At 46.1% G+C, this 19,371-nt stretch overlaps 1 protein-coding gene across 1 annotated transcript in view; it reads right to left on the bottom strand.

The window, feature by feature from the left end:
* Window positions 1–17,682, bottom strand: part of LOC120029698 (helicase SRCAP-like) — a 29,128-nt gene extending 11,446 nt beyond the window's left edge. The window contains exons 1-25 of the mRNA XM_038974964.1: window positions 17,652–17,682; window positions 17,053–17,127; window positions 16,656–16,911; window positions 15,407–15,542; window positions 13,748–14,551; window positions 11,463–11,717; window positions 11,116–11,301; window positions 10,620–10,959; window positions 8,457–8,641; window positions 8,219–8,297; window positions 8,006–8,095; window positions 7,634–7,810; window positions 7,187–7,398; window positions 5,545–5,722; window positions 5,304–5,440; window positions 4,736–4,905; window positions 4,236–4,428; window positions 3,882–4,018; window positions 3,429–3,615; window positions 2,996–3,323; window positions 2,534–2,755; window positions 2,221–2,385; window positions 1,862–2,011; window positions 1,292–1,732; window positions 1,067–1,209 (exon numbers count right to left, since the gene is read on the bottom strand). Coding sequence (XP_038830892.1) covers window positions 1,067–1,209; window positions 1,292–1,732; window positions 1,862–2,011; window positions 2,221–2,385; window positions 2,534–2,755; window positions 2,996–3,323; window positions 3,429–3,615; window positions 3,882–4,018; window positions 4,236–4,428; window positions 4,736–4,905; window positions 5,304–5,440; window positions 5,545–5,722; window positions 7,187–7,398; window positions 7,634–7,810; window positions 8,006–8,095; window positions 8,219–8,297; window positions 8,457–8,641; window positions 10,620–10,959; window positions 11,116–11,301; window positions 11,463–11,717; window positions 13,748–14,551; window positions 15,407–15,542; window positions 16,656–16,911; window positions 17,053–17,127; window positions 17,652–17,682 — 5,277 coding nt within the window. The remainder of the gene's footprint in view (window positions 1–1,066; window positions 1,210–1,291; window positions 1,733–1,861; window positions 2,012–2,220; window positions 2,386–2,533; window positions 2,756–2,995; window positions 3,324–3,428; window positions 3,616–3,881; window positions 4,019–4,235; window positions 4,429–4,735; window positions 4,906–5,303; window positions 5,441–5,544; window positions 5,723–7,186; window positions 7,399–7,633; window positions 7,811–8,005; window positions 8,096–8,218; window positions 8,298–8,456; window positions 8,642–10,619; window positions 10,960–11,115; window positions 11,302–11,462; window positions 11,718–13,747; window positions 14,552–15,406; window positions 15,543–16,655; window positions 16,912–17,052; window positions 17,128–17,651) is intronic.
* Window positions 17,683–19,371: the final 1,689 nt, after the last annotated feature.

Genomic DNA, 19,371 nt, shown 5'->3' with positions numbered 1-19,371 from the left:
AAATTAGTGGGATTGCCTTGTTACATGCACTTAACATTAGTTATTTTGATCACAGCAAAAACACATTGATCAAATCCATGCAACATAATAATAAAACATTTAAAATTCGATCTATTAGGCCTCGGTAGTAGTTTAATTTCTCTTTCAATAGGCTACATTTATCTGGAAACCAAGCAGAAAATGATGTGCGCTATTGATGGTAATGTAGCCAGACAAATACATTAGAAGGCAATTGTCAAACTAATCAGAAACACTATGCATCTCCTAAATGCTGTCGCTGGTGTATTTTGTTTGAATTTTGGAATATATTACGGGAATCACAGGCACGAATACAACTCTCGAGAAATGTATACTGCAAATTTCACCTGCTTTAAAAATAAATAAAGTGCCTTTCTGTTTTATCAACCATCCATCCAAATCAAATAATTCCATGCCATCTGTCCTTATAAACATGCAGACAGGTATTCCATGATATGTAACAATCCAACACTGCAGTTGATTTCCAGCGATCATAATTTATCACGTACGCAAATGCAATATATAAATTATTACATGACTTTCAAGGAGTAGGACATTTGATGCAAACATAAGTAGGCTATAACTTTTTCCATAGTATACAATTACATCCTCACAATTGCTTTCTTGCCATACTAGTCTGTACAACAAGGAATTAGCCACAACCAAACTTTGAGGGACATTGGGCGAGTTAGTTTTACATGGCCCGGTGCTGGCACTGGGCCATGCAAAACTAACTCGCCCAATGTTGATTGGCAGGTGGAATGATGTCCAATGAGGTTGCAAGGTTAACGTGGGAGGTGGGATCAGATCGGCACAGCATTGTCAAAAAATATACAAAAAAGTTATGAAGTCTCTTTAAAGGAACATGACAGGAGTCAGTTTAAGAGTTATGCTGTGGACTGATGACTGACATAACACAAAAAGGTACTACTGTGGGATATGCTAGAAAATATGACAACCTCATTACTTCCTACATGGTGATTTAAACAAGTAGCAAGGGAAAAAAAGAGATATGTAAAAAAATAAAAGCAGATGTAGTGGAAGGTACCATGTAGAAGGGGGAGCGAGGATGTGGGCGAGGTTGTGCCCGAGGTCGAGGGGGGACAAATCCACCAACATGGGACCCTGATTTAGGAACGGCTGATTTAGTGTTGCTGCTCTCCTCACGCGTTGACAAAGAATTCAGACGAGCTAGAGAGGAGAAGTGACTTGTTCAATACAGGGATTGTAAATACAGAAACAGTTTTCAAATGATTTGCATTCATCAACTCACCTTTCTGTTCTGTGCTGGTTTCGGCTGGCCCTTTTACTACCTTCAGCACTGGGCGAGGGGGCTCAGGCTGACTGGGGGCTGGGGTAGGATTTTGAAGTGGGGCAGGAGTAGGGGTTCGAGGAGGGGCTGGGATAGGGGTTCGAGGAGGGGCTGGGGTAGGGATACGAGGAGGGGCTGGGGTAGAGGTTCTAATTGTGACCGACGTAGGGGTTCTAGGTGGGGCCAGGGTGTATTGAGCAGTGACGGGTCCAGGGTGGCAATGTGCAAGGGGGGATCTCAGAGCAATGTTGGTATTGGCATGGTGGTGTATGGAGGGTGACGCCTGGGGGGCTACGCGGGGAGAAGGGGGCACTGCCAGGGTGGGTACACCTCCTCCTTCCTTGCTTGACTGGCGTACCACGATCTTCACAATCCCAGAGCTGGTCACCATGGAGGAGGGCACTGGAGAGGAAAGACGAGTAAGAACATGACCATCTATGAACCGCTTAAACAACGAGTCCAGGGTGAAAGACAGCTAACCAGAGAAGATCAGATCAGGGACCGTAGTCTTGAAGGGGGACGCTGCTGTACCTTGAGAAGCGTTGAGAGGAAGCTGGATTTCCGAGGGTGCGGGAGAGGGGGTGGCAGCATGGGTGTTGGCTGAACTGAACACTGCTACCTGGGCTGGCTGGCTGATGAGGTGGTGCTGTCCTCCGCTGGTCACCAGATGCATGAAGTTACCTGCGGAGCCCACATTAAGAACCCATTTAGACACTCCTGTCAGCGCAGTATAGGATAGATACCGTACCACTACATTTAATAGAACACCAAGATGGCTGCCTATATCAACACATTCTAGAGTTATGACATGGGCCACTCAGAGCAGTATATATATATATATATATATACTGCTCTATGATACTTTAGTTACTGTTAGGATCTGAGTGGACCTTGTACTGGGCGTGGAGGGGCCACAGGGACCTGGTGGAGCTGGGTTCCAGACAGGGTGAGCTTGTTGCCCTGCAGCTGGAAGGTAACAGGCTTACTGCCCTGGCACGACGACACAGGACGCCCAGCCAACGAGGCCAGGTGGGCGATACTCACTACCTCCCCAGCTGAGATGGAGAAAGAGAGTCATTAAATAAATGTTGACGTGACATTTCACCAAAAAGGTAATTCAGTGCATTTTCAGTTTGTTCTTATGCACTCTTCACGCACATTGGTTGCCCGATAAGAGTGTTTGAGAGAATGGCAGGTACTCACAGGGAAGTCGGGCCTGCATGTCTGGGCTGAGCAGAACCCGTTGGGTCATGACGTTGCTGGAAGGAGGGGTGGAATGGGTGGCGGGGTTGCAGGAGGCGGTGGGCGAGCGCACAGCCAGGACTGGCATTGGGGAGCCAGACCTCACGACAGTTCCCACTGCACAGGGGCCGCTGGGGTGCACAGGCGGGCGTGAAGGGGCAGTGGGTGCCACTGAATACACCGCTGAGGGTTCATGGAAACAAGGGAAGAGAAGACAGGATGACTTTAGATCTGGCTTGTGTAGAATACAATAGTTTGTCTGGCTGTGTAGAAGTTTCCACAAGAAACGTTGAACGGAATGCATGTTAAAATCGGACCGTAAGAAAAAAGAAAAAACACTTGGGTCATGTTGATCTTTTCCATGTCAAATCAGCAACTATTCATGTATTATTTCCATCTAAATCCATGCTATTTAGTACTAACCTTGTTGGACTAGAGGTGAAGGGGTGAGGGTTGGGGTCACATCCTGGATGAGACGGGGCCTTGGGGCCTGAGCAGCAGGGGTGACCGGGCAGGTGAGCCGAGGGTTGTTCACCATCAGCACCGTGCAACCATCAGCCTTAGGTAAGGGCTGGAACATCCTGTTGACCTTCATACGGACAGGTTTGGGGCGGGGAGGAGGGTCGGGGGACTCCATGATCTCCTGGATCAGCTGGCCGCTGACCTTCCGGCGGGGCAGAAACACGTCGGCCTTGTACCTGGACACGCTGCCCTCTAGACCCACCAGGTCAAACAAAGACAGGTCACCGCGCTGAGGGACAGAGGAGTGGAGGGGTTCGGTTATGGAGGTTTAAATACGTATAAAATGCATTTTGTATGCATCTAAATGTTTATGTGCGTACACACACACGCTAACCTTGAATGGGGAGATCTCCAGGGCTCTCTGTACCAGGGAGGCCGTGTGGAAGACGATGGGCTTGGTGATGAAGGGGGAGTGGATGGGCCGCGGGTCAAACAGGTTGGGGTGGTTACACACTTTACGGAGCTGCATCAAGATGTTGATCACAGACATGAAGTGACCGTTGGCCAGCGTTTCCCGGGTGCTAAGAGAGAGAGCGATAGAAAGGTAGAGAAATACAGTGAAATGACAAAAAAAAAAAAAGGATTCCTATACAATGCTAACTAGTAGATGATCTAAGCAACAGTAGCTGTTTAAATTACAACATCATAGATGTAAAAACATTCTGGGAAATGTTAGAAATAGGACTATACAGGTCATTAGCTAATTACTTGCAGATTTTCAAACCAATGAGCTCTCCTGCAATGCATTAATTTGCTTCCAGTAACACCCTTGTCTATAGATACTTACGAGGCCTGTGCCATGAAGTCATCGTAGAGGAAGCGCTGTCTCTTGGACAGACGGCAGCGCACCACATGCTCATATTTCTTAGGCATCTGCTTTTCCACATCCACCTTGATTCTCCTCAACAGAAACGGCCTGAGCACCTGGAAGGGAAAAACAAAAAGTGGTGATATGTCGGGTTAGGGAACAGAATGTCTTTCAAAACATCTAAAACAGACAACAAACATCTAAAACAGTTCATGGTAATAAATAGTATATTCTTATTTAACAGATAATCTGGACCCTCCTAAATATTCAGACCAATCCACACCCCCTTGACCAACTGCGTGTTCCTCCATCTACAGCAGCCTGAGTTCTTACCTTATGTAACCTCTTGACCAGGCCCTCATTGTACTCCTGGCTGCCCTCGATCATGCCGGTGAGGGGGTTGGAGAACCACTCCTTAAACTCTCGGTGAGACTGAAAGACGTGGGGCATGAGGAAGTGCATCAGGGACCACAGCTCCATCAGGCTGTTCTGCAGAGGGGTGCCCGTCAAGAGCAGGCGCCTCTGACTGGGGCCAGGAGAAAAAAAAACATAGAAAGACGTTATAATGACCAGAGGTTGTGAGGACTAAAGATTTTTTATATTCTACTGGACGAAGAACTTTCAGCTTTTGTTGTCATAATTTTGACTGATATTGGTAAAGGAAGAATGCAGAGAAATGGAAGCACTTGTCTGAAGGTTTTTAGAAAATGCTATAAGAATCCTTTGTGTTATTATTATTATTTATTCATTCATAAATTAGGATTATGATGTTCAATGGCAACAGTTATACTGGCCATCTATAACCATCTCCTCCCTCCTCCCTTAGTGCAGACCTGTTGAAGTTGAGCAGGCTCTGCCAGCGCTGGGACTTGAAGTTCTTGATGTTCTGGGCCTCGTCCAGGATGAGGTAGCGCCAGGACTTGCGACGGAAGGCCTGGTGGTCCTGCAGCACCAGCTTGTAGGAGGTGATGCACACGTGGAAGGCGTTGGGCTTGGTCCAACCCTGAAAAAAAGAGGACGTTTTTATTAGCTTATCGAAAGGGTCTGGCACTTGAATTGATCCATTTCAGTGGGCCAGGGCTTTTATCCACTTCAGTATGCAAGGCTGACTTTTTGTTCAGTTGGAATGAGACAGGGAGCACCAGAAAGGAGATGAGGCAGCGTCAGTGAAGATTATTTTGGAACCCGCAAGGGAAAAGGAAAAGAGGTTGCCAAAGAAATACCTGGAGGTGGGAGTTTAACGCAGACAATTAGAAAAATCGTCAACGGGTGAAACAAAATGGAGAGGACTGCCCAGAACAGAGTGCGCTGGAGAGGGGTCATCGTGAGGAAATAGGCCCGAGTTAGTAAGTGCCAGTGAAGATTTGTATCCATTTACGAGGGGATTTGGTGATTGTTTACCTGTCTCTTGAGTTTCCTCTCCTTCTGACTGCCGTAATAAGTGAGGATTTTGAATCCAGGACACCAGCGCTTCAGCTCCATCTCCCAATTCAGCATCACACTGGTTGGCACGATAATAAGATGGGGCCCCCAGTTACCTGAACAACCAACTTGATTTAGTATCCGATATATAGGTTGTGTACATCTCTTCTATTGTCCTGGTAAAATGTTGAAACAGTGTATGAATGACTCAATGTCTTACCCTTCTCACAGGCGAGGTGAGCTAGCAAGGCGATCGTCTGGATGGTCTTCCCCAGGCCCATCTCGTCAGCCAGGATGCCGTTGAGCTTCTTCTCGTACATGGTGACCAGCCAGTCCAGGCCGATGTGCTGGTACTCACGCAGCTGGCCCACCAGCAAGAACGGAATGGGAGTCTTAACCTATTGACGAAGAACAAACAATAAAGCAAAAACAGGTTTTTAGAAATGTTAGCAAAAGTATAAAAAAACAACTTAAATATCACATTTACATAAGTATTCAGACCCTTTACTCAGCACCTTTGGCAGCGATTACAGCCTTGAGTCTTCTTGGGTTTGACGCTACATTCTTCTCTGCAGATCCTCTCAAAGCTCTGTCAGGTTGGATGGAGAACATCGCTGCACAGCTATTTTCAGGTCTCTCCAGAGATGTTAGATCGGGTTCAAGTCCGGGCTCTGGCTCAGCCACTCAAGGATATTCAGAGACTTGTCCCAAAGCCACTCCTATGTTATCTTGGCTTTATGCTTAGGGTCGTTGTCCTGTTGGAAGGTGAACCTTCACCCTAGTCTGAGGTCCTGAGATCTCTGGAGCAGGTTTTCATCAAGGACCGCTCTGTACTTCGCTCCGTTCATCTTTCCTTCGATCCTGACTAGTCTCCCAGTCCCTCCCGCTGAAAAACATCTTCACAGCATGATGCTGCCACGCACCATGCTTCACCGTAGGGATGGTGCGAGCTTTCCTCCAGACATGACGCTTGGCATTCAGGCCAAAGAGTTTAATCTTGGTTTCATCTGACATCTTGTTTCTCATGGTCTGAGAGTCCTTTAGGTGCCTTTTGGTAAACTCCAAGAGGGCTGTCATGTGCCTTTTACTGAGGAGTGGCTTCCGTCTGGCTACTCTACCATAAAGGCCTGATTGGTGCAGTGCTGCAGAGATGGTTGTCCTTTTGGAAGGTTCTCCCATCTCCACAGAGGAACTCGGGTTCTTGGTCACCTCCCTGACCAAGGCCCTTCTCCCCTGATTGCTCAGTTTGGCTAAGCGGCCAGCTCTAGGAAGAGTCTTGGTGGTTCCAAACGTCTTCCATTTAAGAATGATGGAGGCCACTATGTTCTTTTTGCTACCCTTACCCAGATCTGTGCCTCGACACAATCCTGTCTCGGAGCTCTACAGATAATTCCTTCGACCTCATGGCTTGGTTTTTGCTCCGACATGCACTGTCATCTGTGTGCCTTTCCAAGTCATGTCCAATCAATTGAATTTACCAATCATGTTGTAGAAACATCTCAAAGATGATCAATGGAAACAGGATGCACCTGAGCTCAATTTTGAGTGTCATAGAAAAGGATCTGAATACTTATATAAATAAGGTACTTCTGTTTAGAATGTTATATTAATTTGCACAAATGTTTTATATGGAATCAACTCCATATTAACGCCCATGATTTTGGAATGAGATGTTCGACAAGCAGGTGTCCACATACTTTTGGTCATGTAGTGTATTTTACTATTGGAGGACAGGCTTATTGTAACGGCTAGAACGGAATGAATGGAACAATACTAACCTTTCCCTTAAGTCAACTACAAACTAATAGCAAAGGATCCTTGTTTGATCATCTGGCCAGTGTTGTAGGGCATGGGTTACCCACCTTGGTTGTGGCAAGGGTGTAGCCTTTGGGTTGCAGGCTCTCTGCAGTAGCAGCAATGTGGCTGATCTCCTTCTTGGGCCGCGGGCCGGTTGGGAGAGGGGGACTGTGGTCCCCCTCCTTCAGCAGGATCTCCATTCCCTCGTCGCACTCGTCTTCATCACTGTCCTCTTCATCATTGTCAATGACCTCTTCCTCATCACTGTCCTCATTATCTGGTGAGTGATAGGTGAGAAGAGGGGTAATGCAGTGAGCATGGTATAAAATCAGGACAAATGCACTAGCTTGACAGTCAAATCCATAAGGTAAAAGCCCTTGGAAAAAAGTAGGTTTTTGGTTTGTAGGTCCATCTACAGTATCAATTCAATCTGAAAGCTCAGTGTGAAGCTTCGTAGAGTTTTCGCTAGGTTAGAGAGCAAAGATGTTCTATTTTGTTACAGTGGGCAGTACCTGAGGTGGTGATGTTGCTTTCCACATCATTTTCGTCTTCCTCGCTCTCCTCTTCCTCGTCTACAGAATTTTCAGACTCCTCGGAGCTGGCAGGAGAGGCGGATGCCGAGGGCTCCTCGAAATCAGAGGCATACGCTCCTTTGTACTTCTCCAGCAGCTCCTCCACAGTCATGTCACCTGGGAGAGGAATTGGAAGAAAATGAAGTTTAGAATGGTCTTGAATAATGGACGTCATGGCAACAGATAGGAATAGAAAAGTGACTTGTGGAGCTTGAAATGACAATAGCTTAAAAACAACTAGACAGCACATTGGACTCAACATCTGTGCAGCAGATACAGCTGTTGTACTATTTTAGTAATGTGGGAGGTTACCTTCTTTGGCCAAGTCATCCAGCTCGCCTGCGTGATCTGCTTCCCCCTCCACCACCTCTTGGGCTGCGATGGTGTCCTCCTCATCTTCAGCTGAGCACCACAGACAGGGACAAATAATTACACAATACTCACAGCCAAGTCAATATATTGACAAGTGAGCTATTTTACATGCATATAACATTCACTGCAATTGGATAATAAGGCCTCACTTACCATCCTCTTCGTTGGCTGTGAACTCTGCGTCTTCGTCCACTGTTGTGGACAAATTGTCTGAGCACTCTTCTTCCGAGTCCTGTGGAAGGAACAAAGTCAGCCTCCACCAAATAACATTTTAAAGTATGAACAATTAGGTTAATGTGCACCAGCTTATACAAAGGAAGGGCATGGGAGTGCAGTATGCGTGTGTTTGAGTGAGGGGCTCTGCCCAGTCTCCTGTGTCAGTGGTACCCACCTGTGAAAGGGGCTGTTTGAGGGTGCTGAGCAGCTCTGCCAGGGACATGGTCCCCTCCTGTCTCAGCAGCTCAATCTCCCTCCTCTGGGTCTCAGGGTCATTGCCATCCTGTTCCTCCTCCACGTCGATGGTCTCCTCATCATCATCCTCCTCCTCACCACCACACGGAGGCTCAAAGTCTCTGTCTGCAGGCGGAACGAAGGAAGAGAGGAACGTTAAACCTTGTCTCCAATTGGCCAGTCTGTTAAGGCACCTGGGCTAGAAACTGTGCAGGACACTGCATCATGCTTATTTGAACAGCATTGAACAGTCTACAATCTCTGGCAAAGCTTCGCTTCCATTATGCTAACTAGTAAGTCACATCTGATGACTGGAATGTCACTGCACTTCAGAGATGCAATAATTGCATCGTTTCTAGTCAGAAATTGAAGGCAGGAGATGACTGTCCTTTTGCCTTCGGCAATTCCACCATAACGGAATTACACTGAGAATCAGTTTTGCACTTTAACCCATAAGAGTCTAAACCCTGTCTAAACCGGGGTGGGTTCTACTGAGCTACAGTGCTGTGAAAAAGTATTTGCCCCCTTTATAAATTGCTCTACTTCTGCATATTTTTTTTATTTTTTATACTGAACGTTATCAGATCTTCAACCAAAACCTAATATTAGATAAAGGGCAACCAGAGTGAACAAATAACACAACAATTACATACTTATTTAATGTATTTAATAAACAATGTTACGCAACACCATATGCCCGTGTGAAAAAGTAATTGCTCCCTTACACTCAATAACTGGTGATGACACCTTTAGCTGCAATGACTCCAACCAAACGCTTCCTGTAGTTGTTGATCAGCCTCTCATGTCGCTGTGGAGGAATTTTTGCCCACTCTTCCATGCAGAATTGCTTTAACTTAGCGACATTTGGGAGTTTTCAAGCATGATCTGCTCGTTTCAAGTCCTGCCACAACATCTCAATTGGGATTAGGTCTGGACCAAAACTTCAAATTTGTTGCTTTTTAACCATTTTAATGTGGACTTGATTGTGTATTTTGGATCATTGTCAAACAGAGCTTGAGAAGATCTCCTGAGAAGAATGGGAGAAACTCCCCAAATACAGGTGTGCCAGGCTTGTAGCGTCATACCCAAGAAGACTCAAGGCTGTAATCGCTGCCTAAGGTGCTTCAACAAAGTACTGAGTAAAGGGTCTGAAGACTTATGTAAATGTGATATTTCAGTTGTTTTTTTATACTTTTGCAAACATTTCTAAAAACCTGTTTTTGCTTTGTAATTATGTGGTATTGTGTGTAGATTGATGAGGGATCAATTTTAGAATAAGGTAACAAAATTTGGAAAATTCAAGGGGTCTGAATACTTTCCGAATGCACTGTACATGTTCGTGAGTCGCATATTTCTACAGTGGGGTCATATTAGTGTGTAGCCCAAACTGTTCGGACGCTACAGACAGAAGTTGGCAGATCGGCTGTACCGACTTCAGACGAGGCCCACGACGCTTGTGGGGGTCGTAGAGCAAAACGGATCTCTAGCTTAAAACGGACAGATTTTTTTTTAAATGGGGATTTTATTTTACCGCTAATTAGATTTCCGCGGTGGCGGGGGTTGCTGGACTGGCGTCACTGAGTCTGACAGTTGCTAATGGAAACTAAACAGAGGCACACTGAAGAGTACTAGTGTACACCTTAGCAACTGAATCTTACAGAAGATGCTTTGGGTCAACAATAGCAATTCATTGCATTTTAAAACAGTGCTTTTCACAAAGTCTCAAAGCAACACATCCGTCACCAACGTGTAGCACCAACAGGTGACACGCAGAAGGCATTTTGCACCAGGATGCACAACACACATCAGCTGAAGTAAGAGCAGTGGCTACAACAACCTCCTTATGTTGTAAATTATTCAGGCTCTCTAGTTATACCAGTGGAGGCTGAAGAGGGGAGGACGGCTCATAATAATGTCCGGAATTTAGTTAGTTGATTGGTATCAAACACATGGTTTTCATGCGTTTGATACCATTCCATTCACTCCATTCCAGCCATTATTATGAGCCGTCCTCCCCTCAGCAGCCTCCACTGGTATAACTAGAGAGCCTGAATGGTGGCAATCTGGATACTCAAGAAACAATTAGCAAAGAAACAGTTCTCACCATCTTCATCCACAACAAGTGGAAGAGAATTTCTGGGTGGTGAGGGTGCAGGTTCACTGTTCCCAGCCGGTGCCGTTTCCAGGGCCTGACTGAGGAGGTCAGAGTATTTCTCTGTCTGGCCCACGATGAAGTCCAGCTGGAGGTCCAGAGCCTTCTTCCTCTTCTCCTCTAACCGGGACTGCTGCTTGTACTGCACCACCTTCTCAACACTGCTCCAGAAGGCCCGGACCTCCTTGGCTATGTTGGAGGCGACTCGTCTGATTTTGGCGTGCTCGTCCCTCTTGGCCTTCTCCTCCTTCTGCCGCAGCTCCTCGTGATGTCGCATCACCATCCGCACCACCTGGAGAAACATGCATATGTAATTGAGTTCTTTTGAACTTGTTGGACCTAACCTGAAATCATGGCAGTGGTTAAGCAAACAATAGGTAATACCAATCTCTCTGCAATATGGATGCCAAGTGGTGTAAAATAAAAGTGATATAAGAGGGTTTCTTACCTTCCTGGCGACCCCTCTCTTCCACCTCCTCTCCTGGGCAAAGTCGGCCGAGAGCCACTGCATCTCCTCACACAGGTAGTCCCAGTGAACTTTGGGCCGGACCGGCTCCGTCAGGCGGGTCAGTCGCTTCATAGACCAAAAGCCTTCCCTCCTCAACGCTACGGTCCTGCCCTCTATCTCCGCCTCCTACAACACATAGTTCACATCCGGAATTATAGAAATAAAGAAACTCAAATTGTTCCAATCTAGACAGTTGATTAAATGAAAAACTATTCACAGTTGACAATTTGGAACAAAGGTCAGAAGGATGAGCAGGAGACGTGGTCCAAATCAGAACGCTGACTCACGTGTTTGGCTAGTTCAGCCATGTCTGCGCGACGCTCCATGCGGGGTCGATGGGGAGTGACAGGGTCCGATGGGGAGGAGCCTCCTGGGCCCATAAAGGGAGGAGAGAGGAACCTGCCCTGGGCACCTCGGAGTATGAGGGGAGTAGTGCTGGGAGTCCAGTCAATGAAGGATGATAGGCCAGGAGAGGGGTATGAAGTGGATGAGGAGGCGGGTGACCAATTTTGTGTGACCCTGTCTGCTATCCACTGGCGTACCTGGAAACGGAGGGAAAGGCGGCGAGAAGGAAATGAGGACTTTTGAGCAGGACCATAACAAGATTGTTCCTACTGGAACAGAGGCAAACATGCATAGAGATCACAGCTAAATCTGTCTCAAACATGTTGTATATCAAGCTATCAACAAATCTCTTTGATACCGTAGGCTATACCTCAAGAAATCACATGCTGCATTGAAAACAAAACAAAAAAAAGTTTACTATTCTGTAGCCTACACCCATACAGACTTTGCAGTGTACACAACCTGCTATCTCATGTAATCATTCAGTGATCAGCGAGCATTCTGCAAGTGTGATCTATCGGAGCGTCTGACACCCACCGCTTACCTTTGAGAAAATGGCCTTTCTTTCTGGCCTGCTCTTTCTCTGCTCATGCTGGAAAACATACATGGCTTAAAACGTGGCCAACTTAATCACTAAAGCAGAACACTGCATATGAAATATCACTGCATGAAACAAATGGAGAAACCATTTTGAGAACTGTGAATGAAATGCTATAATTGGAAAACAGTGAAAACATGCTGAAAGCGTTTTCCTGGCATACGCCAAACCCAGGTTCGTCTGTCGGACTGCCAGATGGTGAAGCATGATTAATCACTCCAGAGAACACATTTCCACTGCTCCAGAGCCCAATGATGGCGAACTTTAAACCACTCCAACTGACGCTTGGCATTGCACATGGTGATCTTAGGCTTGTGTGCGGCTGCTCGGCCATGGAAACCCATTTCATGAAGCTCCCGACAAACAGTTATCGTGTGACGTTGCTTCCAGAGCAACCGAGGACAGAACATTTTTCAGCACTCGGCGGCCCCGTTCTGTCAACTTGTATGGCCTACCACTTCGCGGCTCAGCCGGTTACTCCTAGACGTTTCCACTTCACAATAAAAGCACCTTTACCGGGGCAGCTCTAGCAGGGCAGAATTTGACAAACTGACTTGTTGGAAAGGTGGGATTCACTAATTTGAAGGGGTGTCCACATACTTTTGTATATATAGTGGATATTGCAGCACCGACTCAGCCAGCTACATTTAATTAACCATAGCCATCAAGCTCCAAATTCTTCAAAACTGAAAAGGGAGTTTATGTTCCCTCTGCTACTGCACAGCAAGCAGTACCAGTATTAGCTCCAAAAGGCTCCTTAACAGCTTCGACCTACAAGCCATAACACTGCTGAACAGTTCTTCAAATGGCTACCCGGACTATTTGCATTGACCACCCCCCTTTTTTTTTTTTTACGTTGCTGCTACTCGCTGCTTAGATACTGCAAAGACACTTTAACCCTACCTACATGTACAGTACCAGTCAAAAGTTTAGACACCTTTTGGAACGCCGAGAGTGTGCAAAGCTGTCATCAAGGCAAAGGGTGGCTACTTTGAAGAATCTAAAATATTTTGATTTGTTTAACACTTTTTGGGTTACTACATGATTCCATGTGTGTTATTTCATAGTTGTGATGTCTGTAAAAAAAAATAAAGTTAAAATAAAGCAAAAACCATGAATGAGTAGGTGTGTCCAAACTTTTGGCTGGTACTGTACATATTACCTCGACTAACCTGTACCCCGCACATTGACTCGGTACCGGTACCCCCTGTATGTAGCCTCGTTATTGTTATTGTGTTGATTTATGTATTTATTTGACTTAAAACTGCATTGCTGGTTAAGGGCTTGTAAGTAAGCATTTCACGGTAAGTTTACCTGTTGTATTCGGCACATGTGACAAATAAAATTAAAATGTGATTTATATATCTCTATTTCAGTTTTTGCTGAATTGAATATCACAAAATTGCATTTAAACACATTATGCCTTCATTATAAGTATAATAAACAACTATTCGCACAGTAGCAAAATGTTTATTGTATGCTGCTTAAGAAAACTGTCAGAGCAATCATTAGCCCATCTTTCATGCCAAAAGAATGGTCTCTGTTGATACGTAGCAATATAATCACTGATTTGGCAGCACATCTGAAGAAAACAGCTAAGCCTACACAGAAAGCCATTTTGGGGCATACCTTGCTCACTGCTGGGCTGGGGTTGACCATGCTCCTGCGGCTAGGCTGGGCCTTCACTGCCAGGTCAGCCTCATCACTGCTCTCCTCCGTAGGGCTGCTGAGCCCCGGGCCCTTCACACCGGCTAGCCGTGGCCGGATGACAGGCGGTGGTCCGGACTGGCTCCCACCCCTGGAGGAACTGGAGAGTTTACGCCTCGTCACATTGCCTGATGTTGAGGGCAATTTGGGGGCAGAGAGGGGCTTGGAAGATGCATTGATGATGTTCAGAGGGTTTAGGGTTTGAGACACAGTCACTGCTTTGCCCGTGGATGTTTTGATTGGAGCTAAGGCCTCTTTGTCAGATTTGCATGGTGTGGGAGTAGATGGAGGGGTCATACGGGACTGGGATGGGGTGTTGGTAGCGGGAATAGCAGGAGGTGCTGCTGTGGGTTCTCTCTTGACAGAGGGCTCTGTCTGGTCTCTATGACTGCTTACAGGCACAGGCTCCGGCAAAGGCACAGCGACTGACACAGCTTTCGGAAGGCACTCTAATACAGGTGCTGTGTCTGAGCCACAGCTGAAGCTGCTAGTGCTAGCCTGCGTCAGGCTGCTGCTCTGCTGCCTAGATACCCCCAACAATAAGGAGGGAGGATGTTTGAGGAGAGGGGTGTCCCCACGCTTTAGTAGGAGGAGTTTTGGGTCGATGATGCCAGAAGAGAGCGTGGACCGGGAAGCCTCTGGGTTGGCCTCGGTTGCTGTCACATTAACGGTACGATAAACATCCTGCTGGGTCTCCACTGGGGTTTCTGTCAGTGTTGGACAGGGCTGTGGATATTTGGTCCCTTCATGAGAAGAAACACAGGGCTTGGGTTCTGTAGTATTTTGTAAGGTGGCTCCTGGTACCTTTTTTAGAGGACAATTCTGCTTTCTACCCTCTGGCAAGTGTATGGTAATTGGGGACGAGAGGACCTCAATACTGTGTTGACTGTTTGACTGTACAACAACCCCCTCTGTTAATTCTTCCATTGGGGAGACAAGAGAAGATGTACTGGCCATTGCTCTCACTTCCGTTTCCCCTGGCAGCGTTTGTGTGTCACTCAGACATGTGGCTGGGGAAATGCTCACCCCTCTATTGTCTGAGACAGCTGTGCTGGTCTCCAGACAAGGTAATGCAGCTTGTGTACAGGTGTCCGTCTGTCCATCTGGAGTATCTGATACTGTGACAGTTTGGACTACACAAACCTCACTTGAATCTTCCAACACAGTATTGTCAATTTCAGTAGTTGTGGGCTCAAAATTCTGCCCTTCATCAGTCATCTCTACATCTTGTGTGGAGAGACTAGGGGTAAAGTCATTTTGATGCTGGATAATGACTTGATCATTGTCATTACTCGCTTGAGGGTGAGATAGCAGGTGTATTTCTCGTCCCTCACTGGCTGTACAATTCTCAGAGTGTTCCATGAGTGGGGTGAATAAGTTTACTTCGTAGCTTGGGGAGAGGGACGGTCTCTCTCCAACAACTTCTATCGCAATCTCCTCCTCCACAAAGCTATACATCTCAAATTCTCCTGCAGCCAGTGGGTCCATTTCGATATCCGAATGGGTCCCTTCAATAAACGACTTTGGTTCTCTGTCAGAATACTCAGAGTTGAATTCAATAACAGCAGTATCTTCACTGACAAGATGTTCTTCCAGGAAGACACACTGATCCACCTGCACCTCCTCAGGCAACTCCAGGCTGGTCTCTCCTCCATGCATCACAGCTCCTTGAGCATCAGCTGACAGCACGAGCTCAGAGACCAGTGGAGTCTCCATCCTGGTTTTGTGGTCAGGATTAGACATCTGAACTTCAATAGATTGTTCTGTCTGCATTAATTCTATTTCTGTACTGGGGAGGTGGTGTATAGGAGGGGTTGTTGCTGTTGTCTCCTGTAGAAAAGAGCTTTGTGACCGGATTGTAAAGTTGGGTGAGTGCTTGGCCGTTTCAGTCTCCTTTGCCCTGTTAGTCTCAATCCGTTCTTCTGTTGGGAGAGGGGGATTTGTCTGGATATCGCGCTCACTCTCCTGTCTGTCAGTTGTGTAGTCTGGGGTGGAATTACCACTGCCAGGGGGCGTGTAGGGGACAAGACCAGAGTATGTTTCTCTTGACTGTGGGGTCCCGGATATGTCAGTTGGTGGGTCTGGGAGTAGCGTTTGTGAACTCCCAAGTGTGACATGTCTACTCTCAGACGGTTCTGTAGATCTCTCAGATTCTTGTGGTCCCTGATCCACCGCATTAGCTCCCTGTATCTCTTCTTGGTCGTAATTTGAGTTCTGCGTGATTTTAGGTTCTGTGGAGATGTCTGTTTGTTTCTTCTTACTGTTGTCAGTGATGAGCACTGGGGGGATAGGCTGCTCAGAATTTGGGAGAATGCCTGCTTGCTCTTGGACTTCAGACAGAGGTATGTCGCTGGCCTGATTTGCCTGAGTCGGCGGAGTTGTTTGAGGCTGCTCCATCCCTCTGTCTTCGTTGTGGTCTGGGACTGTATCTTTATTTGGGCCGAGGGGACGTGGCGACACTGTTGAGCAGGATTTAGAGGGAAGGTGTCTAGCTGGGTGTTCTCTGCCAAGTTCCTCGATTCCAGTCTCTTGTTTATATTCCAATTTCTCTGGGAGAGGCTGGCCCCTTTCTGTCCCACTGACGACCACCAGTCCACCTGCAACTCTCTGATGCAGAGCCTGGTCCTGGCCTGGTCCAGCAGCACTCCACTCTGTACCGCTCGTTTGTCTGTCTGTGTGGCTGCTGTTATCAGTTTGTGACACATAATGCGAATATTGCGCTGTTCCGTCTGTCTGTGTGTCAGAGAGTCTGTCTGAATGGGACTTTGTAGAGAGACTAGGGTCCTTGGGGTGCAACGGCCCCAATCTTCCTCCACCACCACTATCTGACATTGCCCCTCTTTCAAGGCTGTCCTTAGTGTTGTCGTTGGGGTGGGTCTCTGTGGGTGTGTTATTTTCACTGACGCGTCCGTGTCTTTCAGGGTGTGACGTGGTCGTGTTATCCAGTGGTGGGAGAGGCGCAGCGGCCACATTTTGCGCAGCCTGGGGGTTGTCACCCAGCACATCCACAGCCGGAGGGGTGCGCTGCTGCACCGCCTCCTCCCCAGAGCTTCCTCCCTCTGTGCTGCTCCGGCTACACACTGCACCTGGAAGCAGTGAGAGGATGTAGTTCAGTTGACGGATAGAAGTACAGTACATGCATTTATAGACAAATATTTCAATAAGTATCCAGCAAAGAACAATTTGTCAAACTAGTCAATGTCTCTGGTTAAGGAAGAACTTATCACCTGTCTGCGGTGTGGGACACAGCGCTTCCGTGCTTTCCACTTCCAGGATGCTGATTAAGGTCCCGTCCACATATTCTGAATAAAAAGACAAGTGGTAAGTAAAATGATCAATGCCGCTGTTCTCTGGACTATAATACAATTTTCAATTCCATAGAATCATAGAACCACAAATTATTGTTCTACTCTGGTCCATGTGTGTTTCTCTGAAGAGTTCTTCGATTCATAGGGATTGGTTTAAATGCAGAAGACACATTTCAGTTGAATGCATTCAGTTGTGCAACTGGCTAGGCATCCCCTTTATCTGAAGAGTTCCAAAACTGCACAATACTGGCCAATGAATGAGGATGGCAACATTGTTACACTGTACACTATTCATGAATCAAACATTGTATTATATGGGGAGGTGAGGTGTTTGAGGCATAGTTCACAACACAACATTTTCCAACAGACTTTTGCATATGTGTTTCGATTTAGCGACTACTTGCTAGCAAATGCAATATATTTTTTACTTGGAATCAAATATTTAATACAATCTCTAGAATGACTTAATAAAAAAACAAAAACAACTTTGTTAGGTTTATACAATTGTAACCCCTGACCTTTTCCCTGATATGTGGCATTATCAAACATATTGCTACACGCACAAATTGACGCACGGGCCTCCAGCCATTCAAATCAACAGTATTACACTGTTGCAAATGCAATTTATTGTAGTTTATAATAATCTGGACATGGCATGTGCAGCGGGAACATGTAGGTGTTCCTGTAGCAACGTGACACTCGTGCGCTCAATGTTTTCGTGCGCTCTTCAGATTGTATCGTTTCAATAACTGTTGATTTAGCTAGTTAGGTACTATTGTTGTTAGTTGGCTAACTACATGGCTAGCATGTTTGCTAGTTGACTAGCTACCTATACAGCTTGCCTTTATATCTAGATGAGCGTTGTTGGCCCCAATACTTTCAACTTGGCGCGCACGCGCCCCATCCCACCCGAAGTTATGTAATGGTCTGGGTCTTTATAAATGCATTTCTGATTCGCTTGAAGCGAAAAAGGGGTTTAAAAAGTCGAATTAAAACCCGCTTCCCAACAATTACCTGTGACGTCATTGCACGGGGTCAAATAACCACAACTACTAAACATTGAAATCATACATTTAGCTATATAGTCAGTCAATATAAATGATTTACCTCATTAAAATACTGACAAAATAAATTGTTGCTGCAATGTTTCTCGCTAAAATGTAGCAGTGATTACGAGGGGGATAAAGGGGGGTTCGAGTGATCCCACACAGGCACACTTAGTTATGAATTAAAAGATGTCCTCCAGTTGTTTTATTTTTTTTTAAACTTTTCCTGTTGAGAAGTGATATCCCAAGTAGACTTAGTGTAAATCCATTTTATACTGATTCCAATATGGTCAACGTGATTACACTCAAACAAATTCGCCTGAATATAAATTGCCATTGTTCATTTTGTATCGTCTTATTCTGTGGAGAGCTAACGTTAGTGGCAGCCTTGCTAGTACAGATAGTTTTAGCTAAATCTTTTCGCGCCGCAGCTAAATTGGCTGGCATTAGGCAAATTCCATGCTACAGTTTGGCCATGATGCTAAGAAGTACATGTTCTGGCTGCAGGTAAAGTCTAACGTTACAGGGAAGGTAAACAAGCCAAATAATTTGCAACTTTATAATTGCGCCGTCATTGACACCTGTGTTTTAATCTGTGTTGTAGTGGAGTATGCAGGCAAGGAAAACTTTCGTAACCCTCAATTTTCTAAATATATTTGTCAGAATTAACTGAATGCTGTGTCCCGCCGCGAACAAGCCCCCCTGGTGCCCCCTACTACTTCCTCCATGCCCCCCCTTCTCATGGCCGCCATCTTAAATTCCCACCTACCTGAAATTTCCGACCAGTTTTCTTTTACAAAATTCTTGTTGATGGAGTCGTCATCCGGATAAAATCGTACTCAATCCGTGATGATAGTATTCCAAACTGTCTCTCGGTACCCAACGAGGTAGGAGTAGGTCCGTGGGAAGAAGTTATAATACGGACTGAAAGAGAGCGGGTTCGGCTCGCCGAATCTAGTGGTTGCGGGGAGGAGACTTTTAGACGCAGCGAAATGGTGGAGAACCACTGCTGACAAAGTGCCGAAGAAAGTATTATCTCGCGAGAAGTTGAACGGCGCGCCGCTGCAATTTTTGGGATAAGTAAGACAGTGCATTCATTGCTTTAGTTCAAATTATAGCAAATCCCATGATAATTTGGGGAAATGTTTTATGTTACCATTATCTGGTTAGATTTTATTTTTATTCAATTAAA

The sequence above is a fragment of the Salvelinus namaycush genome, chromosome 35 (assembly GCF_016432855.1).
Source record: "Salvelinus namaycush isolate Seneca chromosome 35, SaNama_1.0, whole genome shotgun sequence".
NCBI lineage: Eukaryota > Metazoa > Chordata > Actinopteri > Salmoniformes > Salmonidae > Salvelinus > Salvelinus namaycush.
This window is presented reverse-complemented; position numbering and strand designations above follow the sequence as displayed.